The sequence below is a fragment of the Urocampus carinirostris genome, chromosome 10 (assembly GCF_059441175.1).
Source record: "Urocampus carinirostris isolate Australia breed hairy pipefish chromosome 10, RoL_Ucar_1.0, whole genome shotgun sequence".
Taxonomy (NCBI): domain Eukaryota; kingdom Metazoa; phylum Chordata; class Actinopteri; order Syngnathiformes; family Syngnathidae; genus Urocampus; species Urocampus carinirostris.
The window spans coordinates 13,201,186-13,229,029 of NC_142358.1; the positions used below are offsets into that span (position 1 = coordinate 13,201,186).

The window sequence follows — 27,844 nt, forward strand, 5'->3', positions numbered from 1 at the left end:
AAAATAAATCACTCTTTAATGGCCCCTCTTCTGGGAAAGTGTGCTAGCATTAGCATAGTGGCTAGCTTCAGAGTTGGCTACCACTGATAGACTTTGAAAAGGATGAAATGTCACTTTAAAAAAAATGCCCACACAATTACTAAAGGTTCCCTGAATCATAATTTAACTTACAGAATTACAGAATTGCAATACTGAAGACACAGAAGTTGAGCACTGTCACGACAAATAGATTGTATTGCACTATTATTATCATGCTAGCATACTAGTACTCCATACAATCAGTGGTGAATCTCTCGGGTCATTAGGGAGGCAAAGAGGAGGAGGAAGAGAAAGTAGAGGAAGGAGTGAGTCATACTTGCAGGCGTTTAATAAAAAGCAGCCTTCGTGTAGATGATGTTGATGATGATGATGAGTGTTCCGCATGGTCACAGTACGCAGGAAGTGCCAAACAGTCAAAATCTTGTAAAATCAGAACACCCATAGGGAGCACGATTAATTTGACACACAATTACATTATTAATGAACTGAAGTTCTTAATCAGGGGTCAGGAACATATGGCTCACAAGCCGGATATGGCTTTTTTTTCATGGGTACATCTGGCTCAGAGATGTAAAATAGTACATGGTTTGCATTTATAAGGCACTGATGGCCTCCCAAAGCGCTTTACAACCCATTCACACACACACACTCACCGATCACAACGTCAGCCATGAAAGGCACTTACTTACCTTCTTATCGGGGGCATTAGGGGTTCAGTGTCTTGCCCAAGGACACTTCGACATTTAACCTGCGACCTCTCTGTCCCAGGACCAGCGCTCTACCTCCTGAGCTACTGCTGCTGCCCTGAGATACCCTTGTTCTGATATAAATCAAGGCAACAATGCATGTCCTGTTTATACTCTGAGTGCGCAGCTGACTCAGCGCCCTCTAGTGACCAATGTAGCCGTTCGGCATAACTTAATTATCTTAATCATTCATTATTGATTAATTTAGTGATCTGAATGACCTGATTTGATTAGTGGTCGGTCCCTGAGGAGAGAATGTTTGGCATGAAGATGCGACGGCACAGCTGTGTTGTCCCGTTCTCTCATCACACATACACACACACTACTCATGCCAAGACAATGGCCTGCTAATCCTTGCTGCTGATTGGACGAGAGCAGATTACCCAGAGGGCACCAGCTGTCAGGGAGAGGCCGAGTTTCCTCCTCCGTATCACAAACACGCACAGGCGGCCATGTCACTGCCGAAATGCCAACGGTGACGCGTGTTTGTTCACGTCCTGTAAAAGGACAAACGGGCAGGTAGATGAAAATGCAACACAATGCAACCTATCCCCCTTTTATTTTTAGCATGGCCTTTTCTATTCATCCATCTATCACGTATGAACTTCTACACCGTTTCCTCACACTAACAAGCCAATGGTTCGAAGTAGCAAAAGCTGATCTTAGTCACACGTTCATAGTAGTTGTGGGTTATACTGGGAATTTTGGTATTGATGTAATCCAAGCAAATACATGGTGGTATAAATCGACACAGATAATTTTTGCTTTGCAATGTCATGAACTTAATATTACTTTTCTTAATTGTGTTACACAAAATAAAGAATGTTCCCATAATATTCGAGTTTGCCGAGAGAGTCCTGTACATCTTGAAGATCTTTGGAGGATCCATCTATGCCAAATAGGTGTACCGAACTTAGTAAGCAGAATTTTCAAGGTGAAACTGGCCATTTTATTGCTTTTTCACATTTTTTTCTGGATTTGTATCAAATATGTCTTAAGAACAAACAGTTCAGGGTGTCCCCTGCCCGCTGCCCGAAGATGGCTGGGATGGGCTCCAGCACCTCCGCGACCCTACTGAGGATAAGCAGTGCAGGTGATGGATGGATGCCTTAAGAATCGGTAGCGATCAGACTAATTGGAAACTTTGTCCTGTGGCTCTTCTGGAATTGGTGAAAATGAACCTATTTTTGGTGCTTGGATATAAGGAAAATATGTTGCTTCTTAAGGCTTTTTTACAATAATAAGCCGCCAGACTGTATTTGCCCAAGACACACCACAGGAAATGGTTCCCCCGACGACCTTAGTGGTTAAAGGATCCACCCACACACACCCACACACAGTGATAAACTTGACTTGATGTTTTCTCAACTGGCCATGGAAGATGGCTTATTCTTATGTTCATTTTGAGTGTTTGCAGTTTACATTGTTCAGACCAGTTCTTCATGAAAACAGAAGTCAATACTGATGGCATATTTCTTGTATTTGTTTATGCAGGGACCACGGAGCGGGTATGTCTGGTTCAGGGCACGGTGGAGGCGCTCAACGGCGTCCACGACTTCATTGCAGAGAAAGTGCGAGAGATGCCGCAAAGCAGTCAGAAGTCCGAACCCGTCAGCATCTTACAGCCACAGACCACAGTCAATCCTGACCGCATTAAACAGGTGTGTGCCACAACGGTCTAATTTTTAGACTTTCGTCTTGCCGTCTAAAATCTATTATATTCTGTACAAATCAATAATTCATCCATAACAGTAGGTGGCAGCAGATCACTATATATTTTTTCTTTTTATATACTAGTTATCTGCTCATGAGGTAGCACAGATAAAAGTGGTGTCCCCAATAATTTATACACACTTTAACTTTAAATAGCCAACATTTTGAAGATTTTGTTATCTGTGTCGAATCTTTGCGCTCCAGCTTTATTTTCACATTGCTACTACTGTTATGTATTGGGTTGTATATTTGCAATTCATTTTATCTCCATGATTATGCAGGGTGGTAATAAGACGTCCACATGAAATATAGAACCCTGGCATGAGTGTAGATACAGGAAACCAGAAAACACACAAAGGTCCATAAATGGCTTCTACCCAAATGAACAGCAATTAGTTTCATTGATTGGGAACTTTATCATTAGCTTTCACTCTCTCTCTCTTTCTTTCTCTCTCCCTCTCTCTCCCTCTCTCTTCCTCTCTCTTACACTCTCTTTCTCTCATGATGATTGCTGCTTATTGATTAGTGGGGTCTGGTTGAAATAGTGTCTATTGACAGATAAGGTCTGCCGGAGAATGCACACACACCTACACGAAACAATATGTGTATAATTAAAAGACCAGTTTAGCGAGCCTAATGATTATAATATGATTAGAACCGTTCTAGTCGCTTTTTGCGATGTTAAATGGTGCCTGGTGGATACGCTGAGATTCCCATAAGGGATGTTTAAACCGAAGTCTATGCTTGCTAATTTTGTCATATGTCCTCATAAAATCAGCAGTCTTTGAGGTTTGATTGCATTTGGAGATAGCACTTCTTCAACAATTAGTGTATGCAATTCTTGTAGACACATTGCCAAATTAAAATTCAAAACTACAGGCTAAACAGTTAATGATTATGAGTTTGTTTGACAGGCATTGGATAAACATGCTGCATGCTAACAAGATAGATTTTCCGATAGCTTTAACAGGTAATTAATCAAACTACATAAGAACACATGTTTTAAACACGGCAGCTGAGAGGAATAGCATACTAATGGTAACTACAAATACAATATGTATCTAAGTATAAAATCTAAATGTACGAGTCTATCAACAATTTACCCCCGCCGTAAAGGTTACGTCAAAGAATTTGTTCACCTCGTAAACCATCTCAGTTCACACCAGCTGTCGGTCACGATGGCGGCTGTCGGCTAACAAGATCGGTCGCCGTCTATCAATCATCACCAAAACGTGTACGCTTCACTTTTGTCTCGCCGCCGTCAACACCAACATAACGAAACTTTAGACATCACTTTATATAGACTCAACTCGGTTCTATTGTGTGTGTGTGTCTGTGAGCAAGCTGATGTATAAATAGTCCCCTGAATTACAGGGCTTTTCCCTACATCACTAGCTAAAGATAACTAAGTGTCAGAGCTAAACAGCTTAGCTGTTAGCTTGATATAGCAGAAAATATACTATCAGACTAATAACAATAACATGGTCTAGTTTCTTATAACCTTCCTCTCTATTACCTTTCTAAATATCACCATGAGTTACTAGAGGCTTGGTCATCTTTTTCATTCTAAGGTAACTAGCCCAGGAATTAGCTGTCTCAAGCAGGTTTCGTAAATCATGGTCCTCAAGGGCCACAGTCTTGCAGTTTTTAGATGTTTGGGTCTTCCAGCACCTCTGAATTATTTGTGTGAATCAGTGTTCCCTCCCTATTTCACGGGTCGGACGTAAATACACTCATAATTTTCATTTATTGCGTGTTAAGAAAAACATTGGCAGATTTCTATAAATTCTGCTATTTGTATGCTAAAAATGCCTTGCATGCTTTATCCAATAGACTATTATAGATTTTGGACAAGGGTTTTGGCACAACAGGATCAAGGGTGAAAAAAGGCTTTGGCCTTTAAAACAAGCTAGAATATCTGACAAGTGGAGCCAACTAACATAGCTATAAGTTTGAATCTTTAAACCCATTGCAATATTGTGTCTGTGGGTTGAAACTGGATAGGTGGGCAAGAACCTACTGTATTTATTCCTGTATAACACGCACCCCTAATTTTTGAAGAAAAATCGTTATGAAATTGCGTTTCACATTTTCTCAGCGTCAACTTTGCAATTGGATGCAATGAGAGTCGAAACAGGGTCACAGCAGTGAGCGTTTCAAATCCTAACCACCAGTCATAACACATGAAAAGGCATCATATTTTATCTTATCATCACAAAATTTTTACTCAGTTCCAGAGACGAATGGCAGTAAAAACAGTATGATAATGAGATCAAGTCCAATGCTTTCCCATGTGCAAACTGTACCACTGGTTGTCCAGGCGTTAAGATTTAGAGCTCAACCTGCTGTGATCTGGGTTCAATTCTGGTTCCAATCAGCGATCGGCATTTGTAGTCAGTGACATTTTTTGACTGATTAATCATTGCGCACATTCAGTAAAACCTGGTGTATAATACGCACCTAAAATTTGAGTTTTTTTTTTTTTTGGGCAGGGGGGGTTGAATGTGCACTGTACATGAATAAATGCGGTACTTACACAAGGGTTGAATACAAACTTTACGTATAATTTTTTGACAAAAATGTTTTCTTTCAGTGTCTAGTTCTAAGCATCGAGCTACTTTAGTCTTTTGCTTCCTATCTTCACTGTGGTTATTTTTGGACGTAGAAGTTTAAGTGCGCACGCACACACTCGCAAAAGACAACAGTTCGGCCGTTTCCTGTGGCTATTTCCTGTCACCTTTGACCTCGGCCTTGGACACCTGTTTCCTACTTCCTGTTATCGCTTCTTCAGACAGGAAGTCTATAAAATGTCAGACTCACATTAAACACGCAGACTTGCGCTTTGCAATAGTTGTTTCTTCATATGAATTACTGGTAACATTATTGTTATGGGAATTTTCGTCATGCATGCATGAAATATCATTCAAACGTGGATTTATTTTAAATACTCGTCGTTCGGGAAGTTTGCACTTGATTTACATATCATTAGCCTCACCTAGAGGGAGTTGACATGATTGTCAGCCATCTTGCTGCTACGCTACACAATACATGTTTTTCCATCAGAGTGAGGCATCTTAAATGATTATAATCTCTGGTGAGAGACGCTTATGCGTAAAAGTGTCTCTGTCTGGAGTGGTAACATAGAGAACAACATCAAGTCCGCGTACCAAAACTTCTTTGGGAGCATTTTAGCTTGGATACATCGATTAAAAAGTCTACCTGCAAAGTTTGCGCGGGCAGACCTTGCACATCATGGTAGTACCTTGGTGATGGATGAACATTTAAAGAAAAAAAGCACATAACACCGTTAAACAAAACATAGTGTGACTCCTCTTGGTAGGATTCATGTAACATTTAAGCCAGTACGGTATTGATGACATGCATTGTTCATTTTTTTGTGTATATTTTGCTATGAAAGAGAGCTTGAGCGCTATGCCAGACTGTGCCTGACAAAGGATTTTGGAATTAAATCCATGCAGTCCGAAAAACAAACATTAGTTTTTGAAACGTTAATACGACAAATTTCTGTTGTTAAAACCGCTTGTTTAGAATCATTTAGTCTGCCACATGATAACGGAGGGATAAAGAGGTGGTTAAGGTCGGTCAAATGCTCAGTAAGTGGCCCGCGGAGCAACATTCTGGTTGTAGGAACTAAGGAGAGTGTTTTGAAAAGTGTGAGGAAAAGGAGGAGCTCATTAGTGCAGAAAACCCACAGCAAATAAGAAACGGTGGATTTGATCATTAGCGATGGATCAGACGCAGTTTCTGTTAATACTCCCACCTCGTTTTCGTCTTCTGCGTGCGTAGGAAGAAAAGACTGGTGGATGCAATCTTTTTGACTACCTCTATCAGTGCAGGAAAAATGTTTTGGGTGTAATCACCATCTTCTTTGTCCCCACCCCCTGAAATTATATTATTTTGTTTCATTTGATGAGTCTCCGAAGCATTAAAGAAAGCTCATGATCTACTTGTCTCCACTAGATGTCACTAAATTAAGTCAAATGTTTCCTTCCTTTCTTTGTTCCTTCTTTACCCCTTCCAAGGCCGAGTCTTTTGATTTGCGTTCCATCTTTTGAGTCAATTCAGTAGGCTACACTTAGTTCTTTGTGAAGCTTGGCCTTCTGTCACAAAGTAACTCCTACACTCACTTGAAGAAAAGACAGCACTGTGAAAAGAAACATGCTCAGTACATGACATTTTTTTAGGTGTGTAGGTACATGTACACGCATACTGGCCGAATGTTTTTTTTCTAACATAGGAATCGATCAATAAAAATATATATGAACATACCTGTTAACCTTCACGGCTCAATGCCTTTACAAACTGTCGTATTTCCCCTTACAAAATACAAAATAATCTTACAGCATATTTTTTTTCAAACGTGTTTATTTATGTAGTTTGACATGTTATATTGTACATGTGTTTTGTTATATCATATATATTGTTAATTAACATTTTGTTGTGAGATACTGAGTTGCTCGACATGAGTAGAGGTTTATTATAAAAAAAGTTTAAAAATGAAGTAGCTTGGACGTTCCCCGTAGCAGGAAAAAATACATGCAAATATAATTAAGTTGAATAATACATTTTCTTATTTAAATTATTAATTCATTTTCTGCATTAAGGTATTGTTGGTAATATACTGATTATAGGGATAACCACAAACCTGTCTTTTTTCATTTTCTCCTTTTATATTTCCTTTTCTTCTTAGATTATTTATACAACATAATAGTTCGTAATATAATGTATCAAACAAGTGAGCCGTTTGAGAGCCGGCTCGCTTTAATGAGTTGAGCCGAAAAAGCTGGTTCTCTAAAAAGAGACGGACTTCCTTTCACTACACAACTGCCACATGAAATCCGATGTTTTTTAAGACCACGTGTATTTCAAATTTACTCAATCAACCCCGCCTGTTGTTTTCTGATCAGAATGACTTACGGCGTTTTAATTCAGGTTCGGCCATTGCGACTTGATGATTGTATCCAAAGAAAATTCAAAACTATGTTGTAATGTAGGCCTACTGCTCTGATTTCGCTTTGTTCATGTGTGATCTTAATGATGCTTGATGGGAAATCCCAAGGCGACAGACGCATGCGCACAGTAGCATCAAACCGCTCGCTTCGTTTGCAACGAAAAAAACAATACAGAGATAGAGGCTAACGCGGCGAACTCTTTGACTTGATAGATTTGCCGTTTCGTGATAGTCGGTGCATACCGGATGGTACCCATCATTGACAAATTTGCGTTTTTCTGTACAGATTTTCTTGTATGTTGTACACGTCTTAAAATGCATAATAAACGCACTTTGTAAACTTTTGTAAACTTTTAATTTTTTGGGTCCGTTATCACGCATTCAAAATTTTGGGTTGCCGACCTCTGCCCTAAGTGAGGCTCTTGTTATGTAAAATAAATGCAATGATTTTTGACCTACAAGTATTTCAGAAAAATACTTGTTTTATGATACTTCATGTTTTTTTTTTGCTTAGTATCTATATCAATGTTCTTGTTTCTTTTAAATAATACACAATGTCTCTTTAAACACAGATTTATTAAGAATAAATATGTTAGTTTTGGAAAAAGCGATTTTTACCAATCTGTACTGTTCTATGGGAAAAACACTATAGGAGTATTTTCTTAATTGAAAAAACAAAAAGGTAAAATGAGGGAAAATACAATGTGGTATTATTTTTTCAGCAAAACAACATTTTTTTTTTTCAAATGAATTGGACTGCACTTCCACTAAAAGCGCTGTTCGTGTGTGCGCGCTGGCTGCCTTTCACCAGCTTCTAGTGTCAATAAGGTACTGGAACTGTTTCCATGGCAACAGTGACCCCCTGATTCTTTTTGCTGTGAAGCAGCCTTTTACGATCTCTCCCTGCCCCCACCCCAAACTCAATGTCCTCTGTGCTCCATCCTCATTGGTTTGTTTTTCACCTTGTTATGGCGAAGCTGCACCATCCTGCACATCTCCCCGCAACATCTTTGTTGTCACAAGCTCGTAGCAATCAAAGTTCTCGTAACGCATGGCAGGCGCCTTCAAAGGTGTCAGACTTTGTGATTGCTTTGAAAATAAAGAGAAACCACAATAGTGTGCACTGTTGCATTTAAATGAAAATAATGTTTGAAATTGTTTTATTGTTTTAAGAAAAAAGTGAGTGTTCAGATGGAATTAAAAAATCAATATGCAATCCAATTAACTGGAGTCTTTAAACTTGTGAATACATATCAAACATGGATAATACATACATCCATTATCTGCACCGCTTATCCTCAGTAGGGTCGCTGGGGTACTGGAGCCAATCCCAGCTATCTTTGGGCAGTGGGCAGGGGACACCCTGAACAGGTTTCCAGTAACTCGCAAGGCAAACAGAGACTTACAACCACTTGCTCATTCACACCTAGGGACAATTTGGACCAACTAATTACCCTGAAATGCATGTTTTTATAATGTGGGAGGAAACCGGAGTGCTCGGAGGAAACCCACGCAATCATGGGGAGTACATGCAAAGACTGGTTGCTGGATTTGAACCCATGACCTCAGAACTGTGCCCCAGATGCGCTAACAACTCAGCCGCCGTGCCGCCCTTAGATAATACGGTATTACTGAAATATTTTCTGCCATTTCCTAAACCGGCAATTTTGTAAGTAGAAACATACTTTACCCTATAAACGGTTAATCCGTTCCAAATAAAATAAAAAAATGGAGATAATGCTGGGTCAAGCTAAGACAGATAAGATTCAATAAGATTCCAATAAGATTCTAGGAAGTCCCTCAGCTCAGAAAAACTGCATTTGAAATTAGATTAAACGAGTACATTTTGGAACTTTTTTGCCTTCAACCTGGAATTGAATGGAATATTTTTTTTCCAAACAAACATTTGTCAGTTGAAAAATTCTTTAATGAACACGTTTGTAAGTAGAAGTACCATTGTATCAGTAAAGTGCAGTGAGGTCTGTGCCATGTGAGGCACAGTCAGATTAGAAATAAATGGACCAACATCTTATTCCAAAATTGATTGGCCGAGCAAGACTTCAATATAGAAACTGTGGCATAGTTCAAGATATTTGATTGTCTTAGCTTGTCTTATATATGAAGTCTATGCCGTTGTCCTTTTAAATAAAATATCAAATCGATAGGTAATCCTCCATTATGAAAAAAAAGGCCATGCAATGAGAACAAATTATTGTATGGCTTGACTTGCTATTTGCTAGCAAAAACTATCACTAATTCTATCGTTTGGGGCTGAGGTATGTGCAAATCACAATGCGCCTCAGCCATTAGGCAAGAGAATACTGTAGTGTGCCTTTCTTTGCATCTGCAGACATTATATATTAATGATATTCATAATGAAATGTAAAAAAATCAGCTGTTTAAAAAAATAAAATTAAAAAATTTAAGTTGAATTACAAAGATTTATAACACTGAATAAATGTCATAATTTAGTATACTTTTATATGACGACAGGTAAGGCGCTGCATCACCTGCATCCCCTCACTAAGCGTCACGCTATTGTAATGTTTCCTCAAACAGTGAGGAAGAGAGGTTTTCTTCTTCCTAGGGGGTAGGACAGAAATACACTGTTGTATCGTATCTAATAAATACCAAAAATAAAACACATTGGAAGCTCTTTTGACAAAAAAGGGAAATGTGACTATGTAGTATTTTTTTATTCATTTGAGGCATGTAAAGTTTGTTTTGTTTTCTTTGGCAGGCCAAATTGATCGTGCCCAACAGCACGGCAGGCCTGATCATCGGCAAGGGCGGCGCCACTGTCAAAGCGGTGATGGAGCAGTCGGGCGCTTGGGTGCAGTTGTCGCAGAAACCCGAAGGAATTAACCTGCAAGAGCGCGTGGTCACCATCAGCGGCGAGCCCGAGCAGAACCGCAAAGCAGTAGAGATCATTGTGCAGAAGATCCAAGAAGACCCGCAGAGCTCATCTTGCCTCAACATCTCCTACTCAAACATCACCGGGCCGGTTGCCAATTCTAACCCTACGGGCTCGCCATATGCCAACTCGGCTGAGGTGATGCCAGCTGCGGCAGCGGCTGCTGCGGCTACTGCTTCCTCGCTCCTCGGCCAGGCAGGGCTAGCAGGGGTGGGCGCATTCCCCACTACCATGTCCAGTCTGTCAGGTAACGACCTGCTTACCATCACGTCCGCCCTCAACACGCTGGCCAGCTACGGGTATAACACCAACTCTTTGGGGCTGGGGCTCAACCCGGCCGCCGCCTCCGGGGTCCTCGCTGCCGTTGCCGCCAATGCAAACCCCGCTGCGGCTGCCGCCGCCAACCTGCTAGCGTCATATGCTAGCGACGCCTCCACTAGCGCTGCCCACCAGGCGGCTGGGCTGGGCAGCTTTTCCTTGGGTTCACTGGCTGCAGCTACTGGTGCAACCAATGGGTACTTGAGCACCGCCTCGCCCCTGGTTGCGTCCTCGCTTCTGGCAACCGAAAAGCTCGCAGAAGGCGCCAAGGAGGTGGTGGAGATTGCTGTGCCGGAGAATCTAGTGGGGGCCATCCTGGGAAAGGGCGGTAAGACGCTAGTGGAGTATCAAGAGCTGACCGGGGCCCGTATCCAGATCTCCAAGAAAGGCGAGTTCATCCCGGGAACCCGGAATAGGAAGGTGACCATCACGGGATCGCAGGCTGCCACCCAAGCGGCGCAGTACCTCATCAGCCAGAGGATCACCTATGAGCAAGGGGTGCGTGCCACCAACCCTCAGAAGGTGGGCTAACCCCCCGACGCCCGATAAGAATCGCAGGAGGAAAGAGGAGAGGAGAGCGTTTTTTTTTTCACCCCTTTGCGCCGTCTACTCAGTATTCCCCGCTTGAGAAAGAAAAGTGCTGAGTTGACAAAAGAAACATGTCTAAAATGTAAATAGGTTTTATTACTTAACATCTTTATGGACTTTTTATTCCATTTTTGTTGCGTAAATTAAGATGTTTGTTTGTTTTGTTTGTTTTGTTTGTGTACTGTGGACACGCTGAATGACAGGAAGTAGGGAAGGGGAGGGGAGCCCCGTCCCGAGCCTCCTCACCGTCCTACTGCAGGGTTTTTCTTGCTTCAGTTTGCCCCTTTACTCCTACTCTGGCCCCCTTTTTGAGGGATCCATGACTGCAAAGGTGTGCGTATGATCGAACGCACTCCACTAACACCCTCGGCCCCAAATCTTCTGCCCCTCGTTGATGACATCACGTAGCAAGTAATACCACTTTCTGATACGTGATGACGTCATCACTATTTATTGTTATCCAGAGGAGTTGAATGTAAATGTTTAATTTAATTTTTTGGGACTGCAGATGAATGCTAACGCCACATAGTGTAATATATGTCTTATTTAAGCCGGGGGAGGGGCGGCACCTATCTTACAGGTCTCCTCGTTAGCGCCCCTCTCCTTATCTCGACTCCACTGATCCTCCCTAGCGCTTGTAGAACCATAAAATGGGAGTCCCTGCTGGCTGAAAGCACTTGGGACTAACTACTGAAAAACAGGCCACGAGGCTAGCAGGGGTTACTGGAGTGCTCTTTTTGTGTGTTCTTATTGTGCTGTTTTTTTGTAAAAGTCAGAGTACACTGAATTGTTGTCTTAACACACTGTGAAGCGAGAGGGACGCAACTGGATGACTTTTTGTATGGCAGGGAACACTAACAAATATGAATATCAATTATATGAATATTCCGCATTGGAAGGCATACGGAGCCGGTCGCCAATCGACGGAGGTGCTCGGTAAAGGACGGGGACGCCCAGTGGGAGCGCCGGGAGGGATGGTCGCTAACTTTTTTGCTATCGATAGCACGTTTTCTCTGGGACGTCACGGATACAAAACACGATGATCCAGCGAAATTTGTGAATGAAGATGTCAAGTGAGGTTGATAAGTCGGAAACACCGTACTAAATTGGAGACATATCACTTCTTAATCGAGGACAGACCACTCAATAGGTTTTTAGGTATATTGGAAACACATATCCCTGACCAAAATAGCTTTCCGATGCTATTTTTTGCCCAGACCAAGCATGTCAAACATATGGCCCGTGAGCGGAATCCGGCCAATTGGATGTTTTTATCCGGCCCACCATAAATTTATGAGTATGTAAAAAAAAGAAGCGGGACATTGCTACCAAAAGTTATGATTTTTTTGTTCATATATGCACACCAAATACTCTCTCCAGCTGCTAGAGGGCAGTGTTGAGTTTTTATAGGGTGGTGAGTTGGTTCAGGTGTATAACTGCATTCCCTCAACATTTAAAATAAACCAGTTAACACATTCAATTCCAAACAGGACAATCTTTTCCCCCATTGCTTGTGAAAAAATATGTATTTTAGAAAAGATCCCTTGTCAGCAGTGATTATAATATGAAGGGTATGTTATGAATGAAGGCTAAATGATAAAACATAATACTGAAAAACAAAGCTAAAAATGCGGGGTTGACATTAACTTAACTCAGAACCGAAAGTCTGGATCCAGCCCAGGAGCCAAACTGAGTTTGACATCCCTGTCTTAGACTAGCAAACATGTAACAACAAAAACAGAGAAAGAACCTACTAACAAGTGACAGACTCAGTGCGAAAATAGGACGTCAACTTGGTTTATCAATATGAAGGACTAGTTCAGGCTACTGATGTCAGCGTTTGGCTGATTTTGACAGCTTTTTAAAATGCTTTCATCATTGACTACTGTGACATCTTCTCACAAATGTGACATGCATATTTAGATCATACATTTGCATACTCAAATGTGTGGTGCATGTAACTCTACACATATTTTCCTGCCAAGTTGCGATCTATAATCCAAATCACCGCCTTGTATCAGAATCTATCATGACCGAAATGTGTTTTCCACAGTTAAATGAGTAGCATGCTATACAGCTGATGCTATTAAGCATGCTAGTCATGATTCAAAGCTCTACTTTATAGCCTGCTGGGTCATATCAGAAAAAAACCTAAGCCCTGCCCTCATTTTGCAGAAGCATACCAGCACTTGTCGTTTACAAACATTTTGAAAGGGTTTTGTTGAGGTAGATTAAATTCGGCATTGAGTGTACGTTGAAGTCGTTCAACCTGAAAAGCGTGCCCGAGTGGAGACTCCTCTCCTTCTTCAATAGTTAGTCTTTCGGAGGCGTCGATGGCCCGGCGAGGCTCTCTGGTAAGGAGGCTTCTTTACTCCCATCTTTAACACCATCCTCACGCACCCAACCTCCCAAACGCACCCTCATCCCGACGCCGTCCTACCTTCCTCTACCACATCGCTCCACTGGCGGCGGCCATGATGCATGCCTCCTCTTATCGTTGTTGTCGTCTTTCTTCTTCTTGTGCTGCTGCTGATGCTGAGGATCTTTGAGGAGTCGGGCAGAGGGTCCCTCTCTTCTGACGGGATGCCTCCACAAATGTGGGTGCGCCAAGGAGGAATACAGTTAACTCATGCATATTTGTGGATTAGAATATTTTGGGATACCCTCACCCAGACCGAAGTGAAACATTTTATTTATCTACCACACATTGGTGTCAAGGAACTCTTTTAATGCAAGTTGAGTAGTTCCATTTGCACACAAGGAGTGCTTTGCTGCCATCTTGTGACACTTTGGAACTATGGTGAAGTGTGTTGTGCCATCTCAGCTACACACAGATAGTATTTTGCCTTGTTGGCGCTAATATTGAAGTTGTTTGATTCGTTAACCCCCAAAAAATCTTTATAGCTGGTCTTATCTCTTGATAATTATGAATTCGGGAGAAGGGTCGGGGTGTCAATTGTTTGGACACTTCTGAAAGTTCAATGTATTGACAACATCTTGAAGAAGTGGTGGCCTGATCAGTACTTTTGACAAGTTAGCATGCAATCTTGCAGACTTCCTGTGGGGGCGTTGCAAGGAGACAATGTTCTATTTCTTTTTGATTTGATGATGATGAGCAGCGAACACGTACATGTTGTCTCGGTCTGTCCTTATTGTTGTTGCAGCGCTTTATTCGCTTTAGTTTGGTTGTTTAATTGTTCTTATATTGGTGGGCAACGCTGCTGCTAAGAAAGGCTAACAAAAAAAGAGAAAAAAACATATCGCACTCAAGTTACAAAAAAGAAAAACTTCTCAAACATGTAAGTAGTCGAAAGCTGTGCCAAATTTTCCTTAATTGATATTGCAGACATACAATACTTTTTATACCAGAAAAATGTGAAAAAGTGCCAAATGAATGAAGCTTATTCCTTTCTATCTAAAAGCGGGAAAGTGCTTCGTCAGTTTTAGTCCGGATGCCCCCACAATGCAACAGTAGAGGGGATCAATAAAGCATTGCGATAGCTTAGCATTACCATGCTGGAATAACAGAGGGAGGAAAAATAATGTGACTCCACAGCATTCTTATACCTTTTTCTAGTGAAGATGTATTTTGTGGGAATAGATGTTTACCTTTTTGCACGTAAAAATTGCATGACGTCAAGTGTAAAGAAAAAAAAAACACATAATAAACTTTGTCGTTCATTAAAAAAAACATCAAACAAAGTCCGTCAATAAATTCCCCAAAAGTCCCAAATTACCGTTTTTTTTTACTCATGCACTAATTCTACTAACATTGAAGTTTCGAGCTTGCTCCCTGCACACGCTTGTTTTTTCTTACATCACGTTTAGCGTTTTTAATGTCAATAAGTACTTGAGGCATGATTCTTTTTCATTCATTTGCCAAAAAAGAACAAAGCATAAATGTCTACATTACCTCATTAGGCGGCTAATTAGTGGGTAACTTCAAAAGAATTAAAGGCAAAATATTTGTAATCATCACACGTAAAGTTGCAATGAAGGATTTATTTTTCGTCCATTTCGAACAAAAGATATTTGCACTAATTGTAATGTGGCAAGGGGCTGAGGTGAGGTATTGAAAAGTGGTGGCAAGAGTTGTGTTACACCACTCCTCCCACGTTCTCTTTTTTGTCCAGTTTTATTTTTTTACAACAACTTTTGTGAGCGTACGGCAACTGTCACTTGCTACACCTTGTCGCTTGCATGCTAATATACCGACTTAAATGTTTTTAACTCGAAAAAAAAACCATTCACCATCTATGTTTTACTTCCAGCAAAAGTATTATGGGGACCCTGTTCAACCCAGTCGCTACCAATCACCCCTCTCAAAACTACCACTTTGAAACACCAGCAAGTGTCGACTGCATTCGTCATATCACTGTTGATGTGTTTTCTTCTTCTCTGGTTTATTTTGCTCGATTGTGTCCGTCCGATCAACGAGAAGCCCTTTTTGTGTGTGAGCGAGTGTGTGTTTGTGTGTGTGTGGTCTGTTTCTCCCCAAAACAATCGAGTCCCTTTCACACAAAGTTTTTATAAGAATTCCTTCCTTGCTCCCAACTTTCAGCTTTCCTTTAGCACAAAGCCCACAAATCAACAAAATATACGACATGACTTCACCCTGAGTCAGTGTCAGTACCTTTTACTCTGGGAAAATTATAGCTTTTAATTAGCAGCGTAACATCTGGATATGTGTTCATCTGGAATTGTAAAGTGAAATACTTTAACACCCCCGTTTCATGTCACCACCTATTGATGATAAAACAACAAAAATGGCTTCTTCTGAAATAAGAAAGGAAATATGTGAAGGGTTCGTGGTTGCATTTGTGATTATCTAAAATATCTTACTTTCCGGACAATAAGGCACACCTGATAAGACGCACTCTTATATTATTCCTTAATGTGAAATTGTTTGATATATATATATATATATATATATATATATATATATATATATATATATATATATAACATGCATGAAATCAAAACTGCAGAAAGAGTGGGGGTTGCATTGAAAAAGAAACCGTTCATAGAACATAATGACAAGTTTATAGTTTAGTAGACACTCATTATACGGAGAGAAGACATGAATGAGTTTTGAACTTGCAAGAACAGGAGAGGACTGTGCAAAATATGTTCACAATGCCAAATGTCAACCTGTTCCAAAAGTCCTCCTTTGAGCCTTTTCTTTTTATTAAATCCACTTGTTACAAAAAGCAGATCTCCTTCAGGGGTGGGGAAATCATAAAACACCTACATTATTGGTCGAACGTAACAGCTGGGGTGGGCAAATTATGGCCCACCGAATGAAAATGGTAAAAATAGAAAATATATATCAAATGGTAAAAAACATATTCATGAAAAACATATTGAATTGCTGATACCAATCTAGTCCAGAGCGCCCCTCCATGTGTCTTTTCCAATAAAATAATATAGTTTTAATGAAGTATTAATGTGTACTGCTCTCAAGGCCAACATTCAATGTGTTTCTGTATTTGCAATTCTATCAAGATACTTTTCAAATTTGATGGGAAAAAAAAAAATCTGTGCTCACCCTATTACATTTTGAGTATTCTAACGCATATGATCACATTTAGTGGTTAAAATAAGGATATCATTACTTAGCTTCGTTTTATAACAGAATTTGACAAAAATAACAACTGTGAAAAATGATAGTCAAAATAACAAACTGGCATTCTAGCCAATTTTCTTTGCAGATGTCAAAAATTAAAAACAGAAGAAACGTATCACTTTATGAGCTATTTTTCATATATAAAGGGACATGAAATCCAAACTACAGTAAGGGAGAAAGTTGCATAGAAAATAAATTTCATAGTTAAATAATGTGAAATCTAATTTCACAACTAAACTACCTTGATTCATTCATAAATGTTTAACGTATGCAAAAGAATTTCATTGCAATTAGGCATTTCAGATTTTGCTTACTGTATTTATGGTGCACTGTAAATACAGTGTTTTGTTTTTTTAGGTGTGCCTTATTGGCCAGATAATACAAAAATTGTCAAATTCACAGGTCCCCTTCAAACACCAGCATTCTGTATAGTGTATAGTTTGGTTCTACAGGCAGCACAAGAGGAAACTCAGTTCACATTCCCTGAAAGAGAGATGGTGTGGATTAACTGCGTTCTTGGGCAGTGTGAAAGGGGCTTGTTGGTACAACAGCCTGACACACCAATGGGCAGATCAACGTTTGTCCTCCATTTCATGTCATTACCTTTCGCTCAGGAAAGCTGGGGGCAAAGAAAAGTAAAAAGTTGGTGCGAAAGGCGCTTTCATACCCACTTATTTTGCACTTCACTGCCCACACACATCCACACACTTTGCTCCCCTTCTCAGTCACCAGTGCCAAACTATTACCGAAGGATGACCCAACCCGCACACAACCTCACCCGTCCCTAAAAAGGGCCATCATTCCGAGCTTTGCGTTGCTCTCGCGGCAGGACAGCCCCTCAAGCCAGCATGCTCCGTACCCCTTCATCACATGACCCCAGCTATCCCTACCACCACCTCTTCCTCCAGCAGGATTAACCCTCCCTCCCAAATCGTCCGTCCAAGGATCCGCCCCATCCCCACCAGCTGCTTCCTAACTTTTTTCTCATGTTGTTCTTCAGCTGTGGAGCTCCTCATTGAACGTGTGCCATAGTGTCAGGGTGCACCTGTCACCCTTTCTTCACCCTTTCTCTCTGTCTGCTCTCTCCCTCCATTTGTAAAAAATGAAAAAAATCATCCAAAAAGATTTTAAAACAACTCCCAGTTTTTTCTAACAACAAAGACGTTAACGGAGCTGATTTTCATCCCCCTCCTCCACCACCCCTTTGCTCGGTCATGAACTTTATTATTGATCTTCCTCCTCTTCCTCCTCCTCTGCCTCCTCCTGTGTTCATCTCCAGCTGTCGGGACAATAACTCTCCATTCCATAAGTCCAGAAAAAAAACTGTGAGACTGTGCAATGCTCGCTGATATGAGTTTTTGTTTTCCTGGGTTTTTTTTTGTGGGGGGTGGGTCACAGAGCAAAGGACATGACATGGGGGAAAATTGTATGATTGTGGCAAGCTGTAGAGCACATATGTCAAAGTCAAAGGCCCGCAAGAAGGTTTTCTAAGGCCTGCAGATGAGCTTTAGTCATTATCGGAACTGCAGCGAGCCAGCAGCCCGCGGATATTTAACACACAGCAGTACATTATTTACCACAATGCAACAGTGAGGCTTGTGCGCTCAATTTGATTGACTAGCATACATCCTTTACATTTTTAAAAACATTGTATTTTTCTTAGATTTTAGGTTGCTTGAGAGTTTGTTTTTAAATTAGTTTACAAATATAACTTAAAGGGACAGTGTGGAATATATAGTGCCTCATAGTGGTAATTCAGTCCGAAAAAAACATTGATTTGTATACTTGGAAAAAAGACATTTAATATCATAACAGTATTATTTTGATAAGAAATCATAGGTTGAGAAATTTGTATTTCTTTTACACAGTGGAATCCACATTAAGGTCGCCGCCATGTTTGTTCGACGTTCATCCCTCACGCTATGCTCTGGGGCACTGGCCCTCACTTGCACCAGACAGCCCAGTGCCAGCTATTGGTCGAAAAATTACACACTTTGGCTTTAAGTCAATGTTTGTCAAAAGAAACTATTGCTTTATTTCTTCGACCTTGTTCGAATATATTTGTTTAATTTTAAGAAAGTTCAGTTAGGTTAAGTGGGCTAAATAAGTCATTAAAAAAATCATCGAACATTCGCTCAGTTAGTAAAGCATTATAAGTGCTCCTCCTTGGATGTCTCCCACACAATCGAGGAGACTAAAGCCAGCTACCAACAATGGTATAGTGATTGAATAATTGAAATAAGGTGCTATGTCATGTGCCAGGCCAGGAGTGAGGGAAACCCACCATTAGGCATGAAAAAAATACCATTGGGAATTTTTGGTTACACCGGCCCTCTGGTTGTGGCAAAAATATTATCTGGTTCATTTGACTTTGACAACCCTGCTAAAGAGGCTAGCAGGGCACCAAGGGAAAAAATTGGGCAGGAAATTAGTTACGGAACCATAGCATGCTTATTTATAAAATATTAAATTCTGTCCATGGAATGCAAACCAGGGCCACAGTATGCTAGTTTGCCAAGTACTGTTTGCACGTGCTAGCTTTTCATTGGGCACAAATTTGTATTTTGTGGGCACAACATACTAACCATTAGCTGCAATTTTGTGACCATTAAATTACCAAGCATATTTTGCTTTCATTTGTATGTATTTAGGGGCCACAAATAAGCACTTGTGTCCAAGTTTTATTCGTGGTGACAATTGAAACACTTCCCCCCATGTCATGTCTATGCAGCTCATCTTCGGGGACGGGGGGAAAAAAGGGAAATTTAAACAAGAAAAAAAGTTGTTTATTCACCTTTTATGTTGTCATTGTAAATAATCTTTTTTGTAAAGGGCGGGGCAGCATAAAGACCTTAGCTGTGCTCTTGTTAGTCGTGTTTGTCGTAGCTGCTGTATAGCCCATCCCCCCTTTTGTTTAGTAATTCCCCCGTCAGACATTGTCAGACATATCACTTCTCGGTTTTGTATTTTCGCTGGCTCGCGGCGCTGCTAACTTTGTGCAATACAGTCAGGTTCCCAGCCAGCCATCAGCACATATCCTTCGCCTCAGCGCCATCACATGATCAAAAAGTATTAATTATGCCACAAGAGATGAAGCTAATTTTTCATTTCACCGCATGGCTCTTTCTGACTTTCACCCCCCTGATTTTATGCTGCCCGTCGCCCCATTCCACACGCACGATCTATTGATTTCCTAACTCATTAAAAAAAAATAACAAATGAGTCAAAAGAGAACGACTGGAAGAAAAAGAAAATATTGTTTTGTTTTTTTAGTAGACAAGTAGTGCTTGCTTTTTAACACCGTTGATGAGCTGACGTAAAACAAAAAGAGTATTGACTATTAAATGTAACTGTAGCATTGTGTTTGTAAAGAGACAAAAAAAAATTAGTGAGTTGTGAGTTTTGTGTTTGTTGAAATGTGGATTACCAGTGAAGTGAAGGCCATCTAGTGCTAATAATAATATTAATAAGTACTATTATTATTATAATGATATATGAGGTCATTTTCTAAGGATTCTTATTTTGCCACAGCAACAGCAGTCATTATAAATGTTCATTTTAGCATCACCTGTCTTCTGTTGTCTTATTCTTCACCTTCCACCACACTCTGCATCATCACACTTTTAACACATCAGGGGATGAGCGAGTGTGTTTGTGCCTGATTAAGTAGGACGGGTTGAATGGACGGATGACTGGCAGGTGGGCAGTAGAGGTAAGATCGGGCCTAAAAAAACACCGGCGGGTATTGAAACCCTACCCGGCCCGAGCCCGACCAATCATATTTATTTGCAGGACCGAGCTTACAGCCCTCAGGCAGCAGGAGGGCGGTATATGACATATTCTCAGCTTTAGCAGGCCCAGTCTAGTCGTTTGACCTGATATAGTCTAATCATATTGCCCATGTACTGCTAAAACCTTTATTATGTATCCATATTTTATATATTTCAATTAAATATGACAATCAAGGCAAAAATTATATATTTTTTCATAGCTGCCACTTGAGTTTGTATGGCATGGTGAGTTGGTTCAGCTGTAAAACTGCATTCACTCAACTGTTAAGATAACCCAGTTATTGCATTACACCCCTTTTTTTCTATCGTTTGTAAATAAATGTGTAACGCTTAAAAAAAATCCCTAGCCATCCATGATTATAGTACGTAGAGTATGCTACCAAAGTAGGCGGAATGATCAAATTTACGTAGTACTGAAAAACTTCAGTAAGATGATCATTTTAAGTTTACATTCTTTTACAGATTTGGCCCGCCTTAGAAGGGAAAGTCTGGATCCGGCCGCAGTGCCAAACGGAGTTTGACATCCCTGGTGTAAACATTTACATCTTAACCGACAATTTTCCATCTTTGAGGGATTTTTTTTAAAAGTTGACAGGAACATTTTAAGGCCGTCCGTCATTTTTATGGGGTGAAAATTGGGCCATAATCCACACCAGTGGCACGTCTTTAAGAATGTATTACGGCACTTTAGGAAAGAAAGACACAGAGAGCCAATTTTTTAAGAGAGAAAGAGAGAGAGGCAGAGATAAAGAACAATTATGGGTGGATAATACACAGGGACTGGAAGGTGTAATTTTAATTGACATTGCAAGAGTTTAGTTTCGTGCATGTTGTGATGAGGCCTTGAAACGCCTCAGAGCATTTACATAAGTGTTTCCCAAAAAAGTCCGCACGAGAGAAGCCTGGCCCAACCCAAACAAATTGTCATTTTAGGCCTGACATGGGTCAGGCTTGGGCTTAAGATCTTACCTCTGGTGGGTGGGTAGGGGTCGTTTCAATGTCCAGTGTCCAACAAGCTAAAACCAGTCAGGCTTCCATAGCTCCTCATGGAAGTACCTGACATCGTTATAGCTGCCAACCATGTGACCATCATGTGATCTGACTCAGCTGACTGTCCATAACCCCGCCCCCTTGAAACCTCACCCACCACCAACCAACCACCGCCGCCGTACCACCTTTTCAAGTCACCTGACCAAATCAAAATCAACCAATCACTGTCCTCCACTGCTGCTGCTGCCGCACACCATGTGATATTCTCCATCGATAACATACTACTGTAGTACTAGTAGCATCAAATGTGTTGACATGTCCGCAGGCTTGGGGATAAACGTAGGCCCATTCTAGGACAACATTTGGCTTGATGTGCAATAGCGGCAGGGTCCTTTTACTTAGTATTTTGTTTCTAATACCACCTTTATGTATCCTGTTTCCACAACAATTAACTACAGTCACTTCCATTAGTATCACTAGAACCAAATATATCCAATATATCAATTTAGGAAGCAAAATACCCATGTGTTTAACTCTAAAACCAAAACTTGCGCCATCAGCCTCATGAATGATGAACTTAAAGGGCAACAATCTACGTATCCACGTCTCTCAAAGGACAAAAACATGCATCAAGTATGCCCTTTAAATGTGTCCCAGTCTATTACCCAACAGTTTTTACTTTAAGGTTTAGTTGGTGCAAACGAGCGAAGTAACATGCTAAAATGTTTTGACAAACTTTCCACTAAGCGGTGAAATAGTAAAAGCTTGACATGACCTAAAACTAATTTCAACACCAAAGACTGGACTGTAATTTCCAAGTTTCATGACAGGATAGAAAACAACTCTTACCTCAAGTGGAAGAGTTAAAGTTTGACTACAAAATTGGCCGGGACCAAAGTATTCAACAAATCAGGTATCTGGTTGTGATCAGATGACCCATAAAACCATTTGGATGATTTTCCCTATCTGGAGATAGGGCAATGTACAAACTAAACCATGCACTTGCTTCAAGTAGCACGCTTTGGTTTTTGGAACTCTGTAAATGTCAAAACAAATAGTTTTGAGAATTAAACCAGATTTCTATAAATTTGGACAAAAATGCTATTTCCAGCAACACCAATTAAGTGAAGTCTTGGTCATTTGAATCAGGTCTTTATGAGATTTTCTGCTGGTCACCTAAATGGTGACGTACTCCAGGGAACTTCATATCCAGAGGACAGCTCAGAATAGACCAAAGAACTGAAGTGATAGCAATGTGGTTCCGTCAGAGGGTCTGAGGCAGATTTAATGGGAAGATTGATGGGTTGTTCAAGCATTTATCTTTTATACCTCACACTGATGCCCAGGTGAGGGTTTTTCTTTTAGAGCAAGCCCTGGGTAAAATGACAGTTAAGATCACAATCAACTGCAATGTTGTGTCTTGCTATGGTCAGGAACCTGGTCATCTGGATCTGAAATTATCCAGGTAAGATGATCCTGGGGATATTTTACCATGATAAATGACAGATTGAAGATGTGTTAGAGTGACTTTTTTCCTCCTAGTCAAGTTGAGAACACCTCTTGTAAGCAGAAGTTACTCAGCTCGGTGTCCTCTCAGGGATACAACTAGTGCAATTTTGCCTACAAACATAAAACATTGAACATAGTCTTCCAAACTAGAAACTAAACTGCTTTGTGGAAAGTTGCCAATGTTTAGCATCACCCTCCCCCGGAGCTACTCTTGTTATATATTTATCTACGTGCCGCATCCTCCATCACAAGGGCCACCTTAACCCGTTTCCATGTCAACTGCAGTGGAGTCAGTTGCAGAGCAACCAGCCGCCGGTAAAGGCGTGGAGAAAAAGAAGACGAAGTGGGAGGCGTGCTTCAGATTCTCAGGGTGTTGTCGACATTTGTCAAATAGAGATTTTAGCGTGTCTCCTCCCGACCGAGCCCAAAGACTAGTCCGCCCTTTGCTGAGAACCAGCCGTCAATTGATAGCATCGCTCTTCTGCAGAGAGATGCTACTAACTTAATGTTTACAACGCAAAACGAGACCAACAACGCTGTGGAAAGAATGTCAAGCGGCAGAGGAAGCGAACGGACGCTTCTTTGTCACACGACTGTGAACTTTTTCTGCTTACTGTCTGTGACGTGAGCTCATGTACTTTTTGTGTTCAAACCATTGCATGTGACTGTGCGGGTGTGCAATGAAGCTGTGAGGCCGGACCATGATAACGTTGCTGAAGGTACCCTTATCTGTGACGTCAGTCAAGTCATCGCTCGTGGACCAATGAATGCTAATGTATGACCATGCGGAGCTGTCACGTTTTGTTGATTTGTACATGGTCCAATAAACCATTTAAGCAAAGTAGCATTTTTAGTCATGTGACCGCAGGTAAGTGGAGTGGAGGTGGTCTCGTTGGTTGGAGTCTCCACCCACCCGTCACACATCAGTTCAAATGGGTCTGTCCTTCCTCTCGACATATCCCACTTACATACCCCACAAACCTCCTGTGCACCAGAGCCATCCGATCAACCGAAATCGCTACATCCGCCATGACTCCACAACACGCCGGGTTCCTGCGGGCGACTCCGGCCTCTTCTCCATGCCATGGGCAGAGCGGCTTCTTCCCGGCGGGTGTCGAAAAGCCTTCTGGGAAACTGAGTCCTCATTCACAGCATGGTCTGACGAACCTCCTGTCACTTTCCTCCTCCCACACGCTTCCTCCTTCCTTTTCATCCGCCAGATAAAGAAGCTCCTCCGGCAACAAGGCGCGCTCGTAGAACGTAATCAAATTCCGACTGGCTATTTGGAATTTTTAACTAAAACATTTTGAGCTTAATTACAGGATTTATTGTCCATGAGGATGAAACATCTTTTATATGAATCGAGAGCTACTTTTGTTCTTCAGGGTTTGTTGTGTACAATTCCCCACTGAAATATTTGCAATTTAGATTCTTTGGATTCAGAGGTTTAGATGTTCCAAAGGATCCTGATTAGTCAAGCTTAAAAGTGAACAGAAAAACATGTAATCCTAACGTTATCATTTTTGGGTGAAGTTAAATCAAAACCATGTGGCGTTGCAATTTTGATTTGGTTACAAATGAAAAAGGCAGCACGGCGGCTGAGTGGTTAGCGTGTCTGCGGCATAGTTCTGAGGTCATGAGAACAAACATATTTTCTGGTCTATAAGGAACAACCAAAAACTCCAAATGTGCCAGAAATTTGAAACTGCGCCTCACATACCGCAAAATACGGAAGATATGATTGGGTTACTACATGGGGTTTTACAGTATATTGCCGTATTTGTGCATTCTATAAACATAGCTGACCCAAATGGCAAAACAATGTTTGCTCAGGAACCGAACCTAAGTCACAGCAGTGGTAGCGTTCATATCTTGCCACTAGACCACGGATGAAAACTAAAATGGCATTAGATTTTATCTCATTACCACACTATTTTTACTGTGTCAGAAACAAATGTTAGAGAATGGAGAAAACAGAAATTTGTCCTGATAAGCAAATCCAAAGTCAGATTCATCATCATCAATTAAACCAAAAAGTTGTTTCCCTGGTCCTTATTTTTTGCTTTTCTTTCAGAACGACTTATTTTCTTCATTCTGATGCCCTTTCATACAATATTAGTATCATTAGTGGTCTAGTGGTTAGGTCCTGGCAGTCGAACCGCCATTACATGCATTCAATTCCTGTTGCATACAATGTTTTGCAATTTTGGTCATTGACTGATTAGTCATTGCACTTATACGTGTAGTAGCTCTTACGATTCCAATACCATGTGCCTTATATATGAAAAATATAAGACAAAAGACTATTTCTGGGTGGGTGCTGGGACCAAACTCAAGAAAAGCTCCTGCCCACCTTTGAGAATAACAAGAATCAACACCCTTCTTGAAAGTGGGGCACACGGATGTGACCCGGACACAGCGGGAGACTATCTTTAGCTTAAAACCTCTTCTTCCCAAGCGTACAAGCGCTTTCATCACATCTTATCTGTCTTTGTCACTGTTGGCCCGGCAGCTGCTAGCGCTGCTACTCACTCGGGGACACGAGGCAGTGCAAATTGATTGGACTCCAACCTTTAAGAAGCTGGCTAAGAATAGACCACGCAAGAGGAGCAACGGGAAGATCATCAGAATCCTCATAATGCACTTGGAAAGTGAGGCACGAGAGAAACAAATTGTCTCTTAAAGTTACGCTAACATGTTTAAAATACGGTTAAACTTGAATAAAAGCAAGCCAGTGGTTCAGCCTTGCTGAGTCAAAAATAGATTGGATTTGGCTGCTTGGAATGGTCGGTGGTCAGGATCTGCAGTGCCCAATATGGCCGTCAGGAAAGCAATTTAATTTAGATAGATTTAGATTAGATTAGATTTTTATTAGACAGATTTAGATTGGATCGATTAGGTTTAGATTAGATAGATGAAAATTCTAGCAGCCAGCCCTTTGAGACTCTTTGTGATTAAGGGCTATACAAATAAAAATGACTTGACTTGACTTTAACAGGCTGCTAGCCAAATGATCAGTAGCAAATATATTCAACGTTCATTGAGGAAACATCAGTACAACAAACCTAATCTATGGTCTCCTCTCCTCACAGAATGGACATTTAAACCCTGAACCCTGAAACTGAGACCATAGACCACTTGATTTTGTACTAAAGACCCTTAAAGCACTTTTTAAGAGATGCAAATCTTCCAGGATCTTCCGAAAAGCAATATATTTAACTAAAACTCAGAGAGCGGCCTTTGTAAATATGAAAAATATATATACTGCCAGCTGAAACCAAAGCTCAGAAAGTGATCTTAAAGGTGTCTAAAATAACCAAAACATTTGATGAGAATGTTTGTATTTTTGGGTAAAAATACAATTATGTAAAAATATTCTTTTTTCTGCAATAAAAAATGAATGTTTTTCTAGTGGATGCTTTATACAGATGGGAACAACGAAAGCAGCGAACTCAAATGCTGAAACAAGGTAAAATGTGTACTTGGTTTAACAATAGCGTCCTCTCTGGTGGTATGCTGGATGTGCAACCTTACAAGCCATTAAGCATTAACGTGAAAAGTTTGAGGTTTTCTGAACCTAACTTTCCCATATTAGAACTATAACAAGACCAAAAAAAAAAAACATAAAAATATGACTAAATGCAAGAGACTAAACCAAAGACTGCAAAGGATAAAACCTTGAACAAACAAGACCAAATACAAAAGAAGGTCTCCTAAAAACCTTAAAATAAACAAAACGTAGAACTCGTAACTATGGATTAAACCTAAAACAGAAGAATGAATCAATGCAAGACAAGCTGAATCTATAACAAGATAATTCATCGAGTTAATGCCTTCAAAATCCAGTACAATATAATTCAACAGAGTTGTCTTTCTTTTTCAATAAACAATGTGACTGAAATGTGTCATATTGTATAATAATAACCTTATTCAAGTGATCAACAAAGAAAAAAACACTGAATAACCATACATTTGATTATCTGATTGGATGAGAATATGTTTCTTTCCGAGAAAATAATGAGTTCGAGATTTACAAGCTAACTTGTAACAAAGAAAAAATATTAACTAACTTAGCTTTGTAGCTGAATTGGGAGGACACAGAACACACAAAATATATTCTTATATATATATATTCTATAGTCTTATTTGGGTACATCTGCTATGAAGGACACATGAAGGACACGCACAGAGGTCCAACACAATGGGGGACGTGGTGATGGTGATGTAGTTTCCATGGCAACTGCAGCAAGCTGCAAAGAGGACTGCTTAGAGAACATATGTGACTCTTGACTGAGCGTGCAGGCACACACTCACACTGCCAAACCATTTTTGGGTGCAGCCAATCACAAATTGTTCTGGTCTTGCGCTCATATTTTTGCTTCAGGAACTAAAATCCCGCAAAGAGCTAATGTAGGACACGGTCTGCATCTATTTTCTTAGTAATTAAAACCCAATTGTGATATTCATCCACGCTCATATTTAGGAAAGGGACTTGCTCCCTTTACAGTCTGGTATTGTGGTCCTGGTCTTTTGTTCATCCTTACCCAAATGTTTATGTTCTTCTAGATCATCATCCTCGTCTAGGGAACTCATCTAGCCATAGCTCTGATCTTCATCAATTTTCTGATCTTAGCTATC

General features: G+C 40.6%; 1 protein-coding gene across 6 annotated transcripts in view; it reads left to right on the top strand.

The window, feature by feature from the left end:
• The window catches only part of nova2 (NOVA alternative splicing regulator 2), an 89,637-nt gene extending 65,590 nt beyond the window's left edge, over positions 1–24,047 (top strand). For all 6 annotated transcript variants that reach the window (XM_088345046.1, XM_088345047.1, XM_088345045.1 and 3 more), the window contains 2 exons: positions 2,280–2,446; positions 10,211–24,047. In XM_088345046.1, the coding sequence (XP_088201172.1) occupies positions 2,280–2,446; positions 10,211–11,233 (1,190 nt within the window). In that variant the 3' untranslated portion in view covers positions 11,234–24,047. The remainder of the gene's footprint in view (positions 1–2,279; positions 2,447–10,210) is intronic.
• Positions 24,048–27,844: the final 3,797 nt, after the last annotated feature.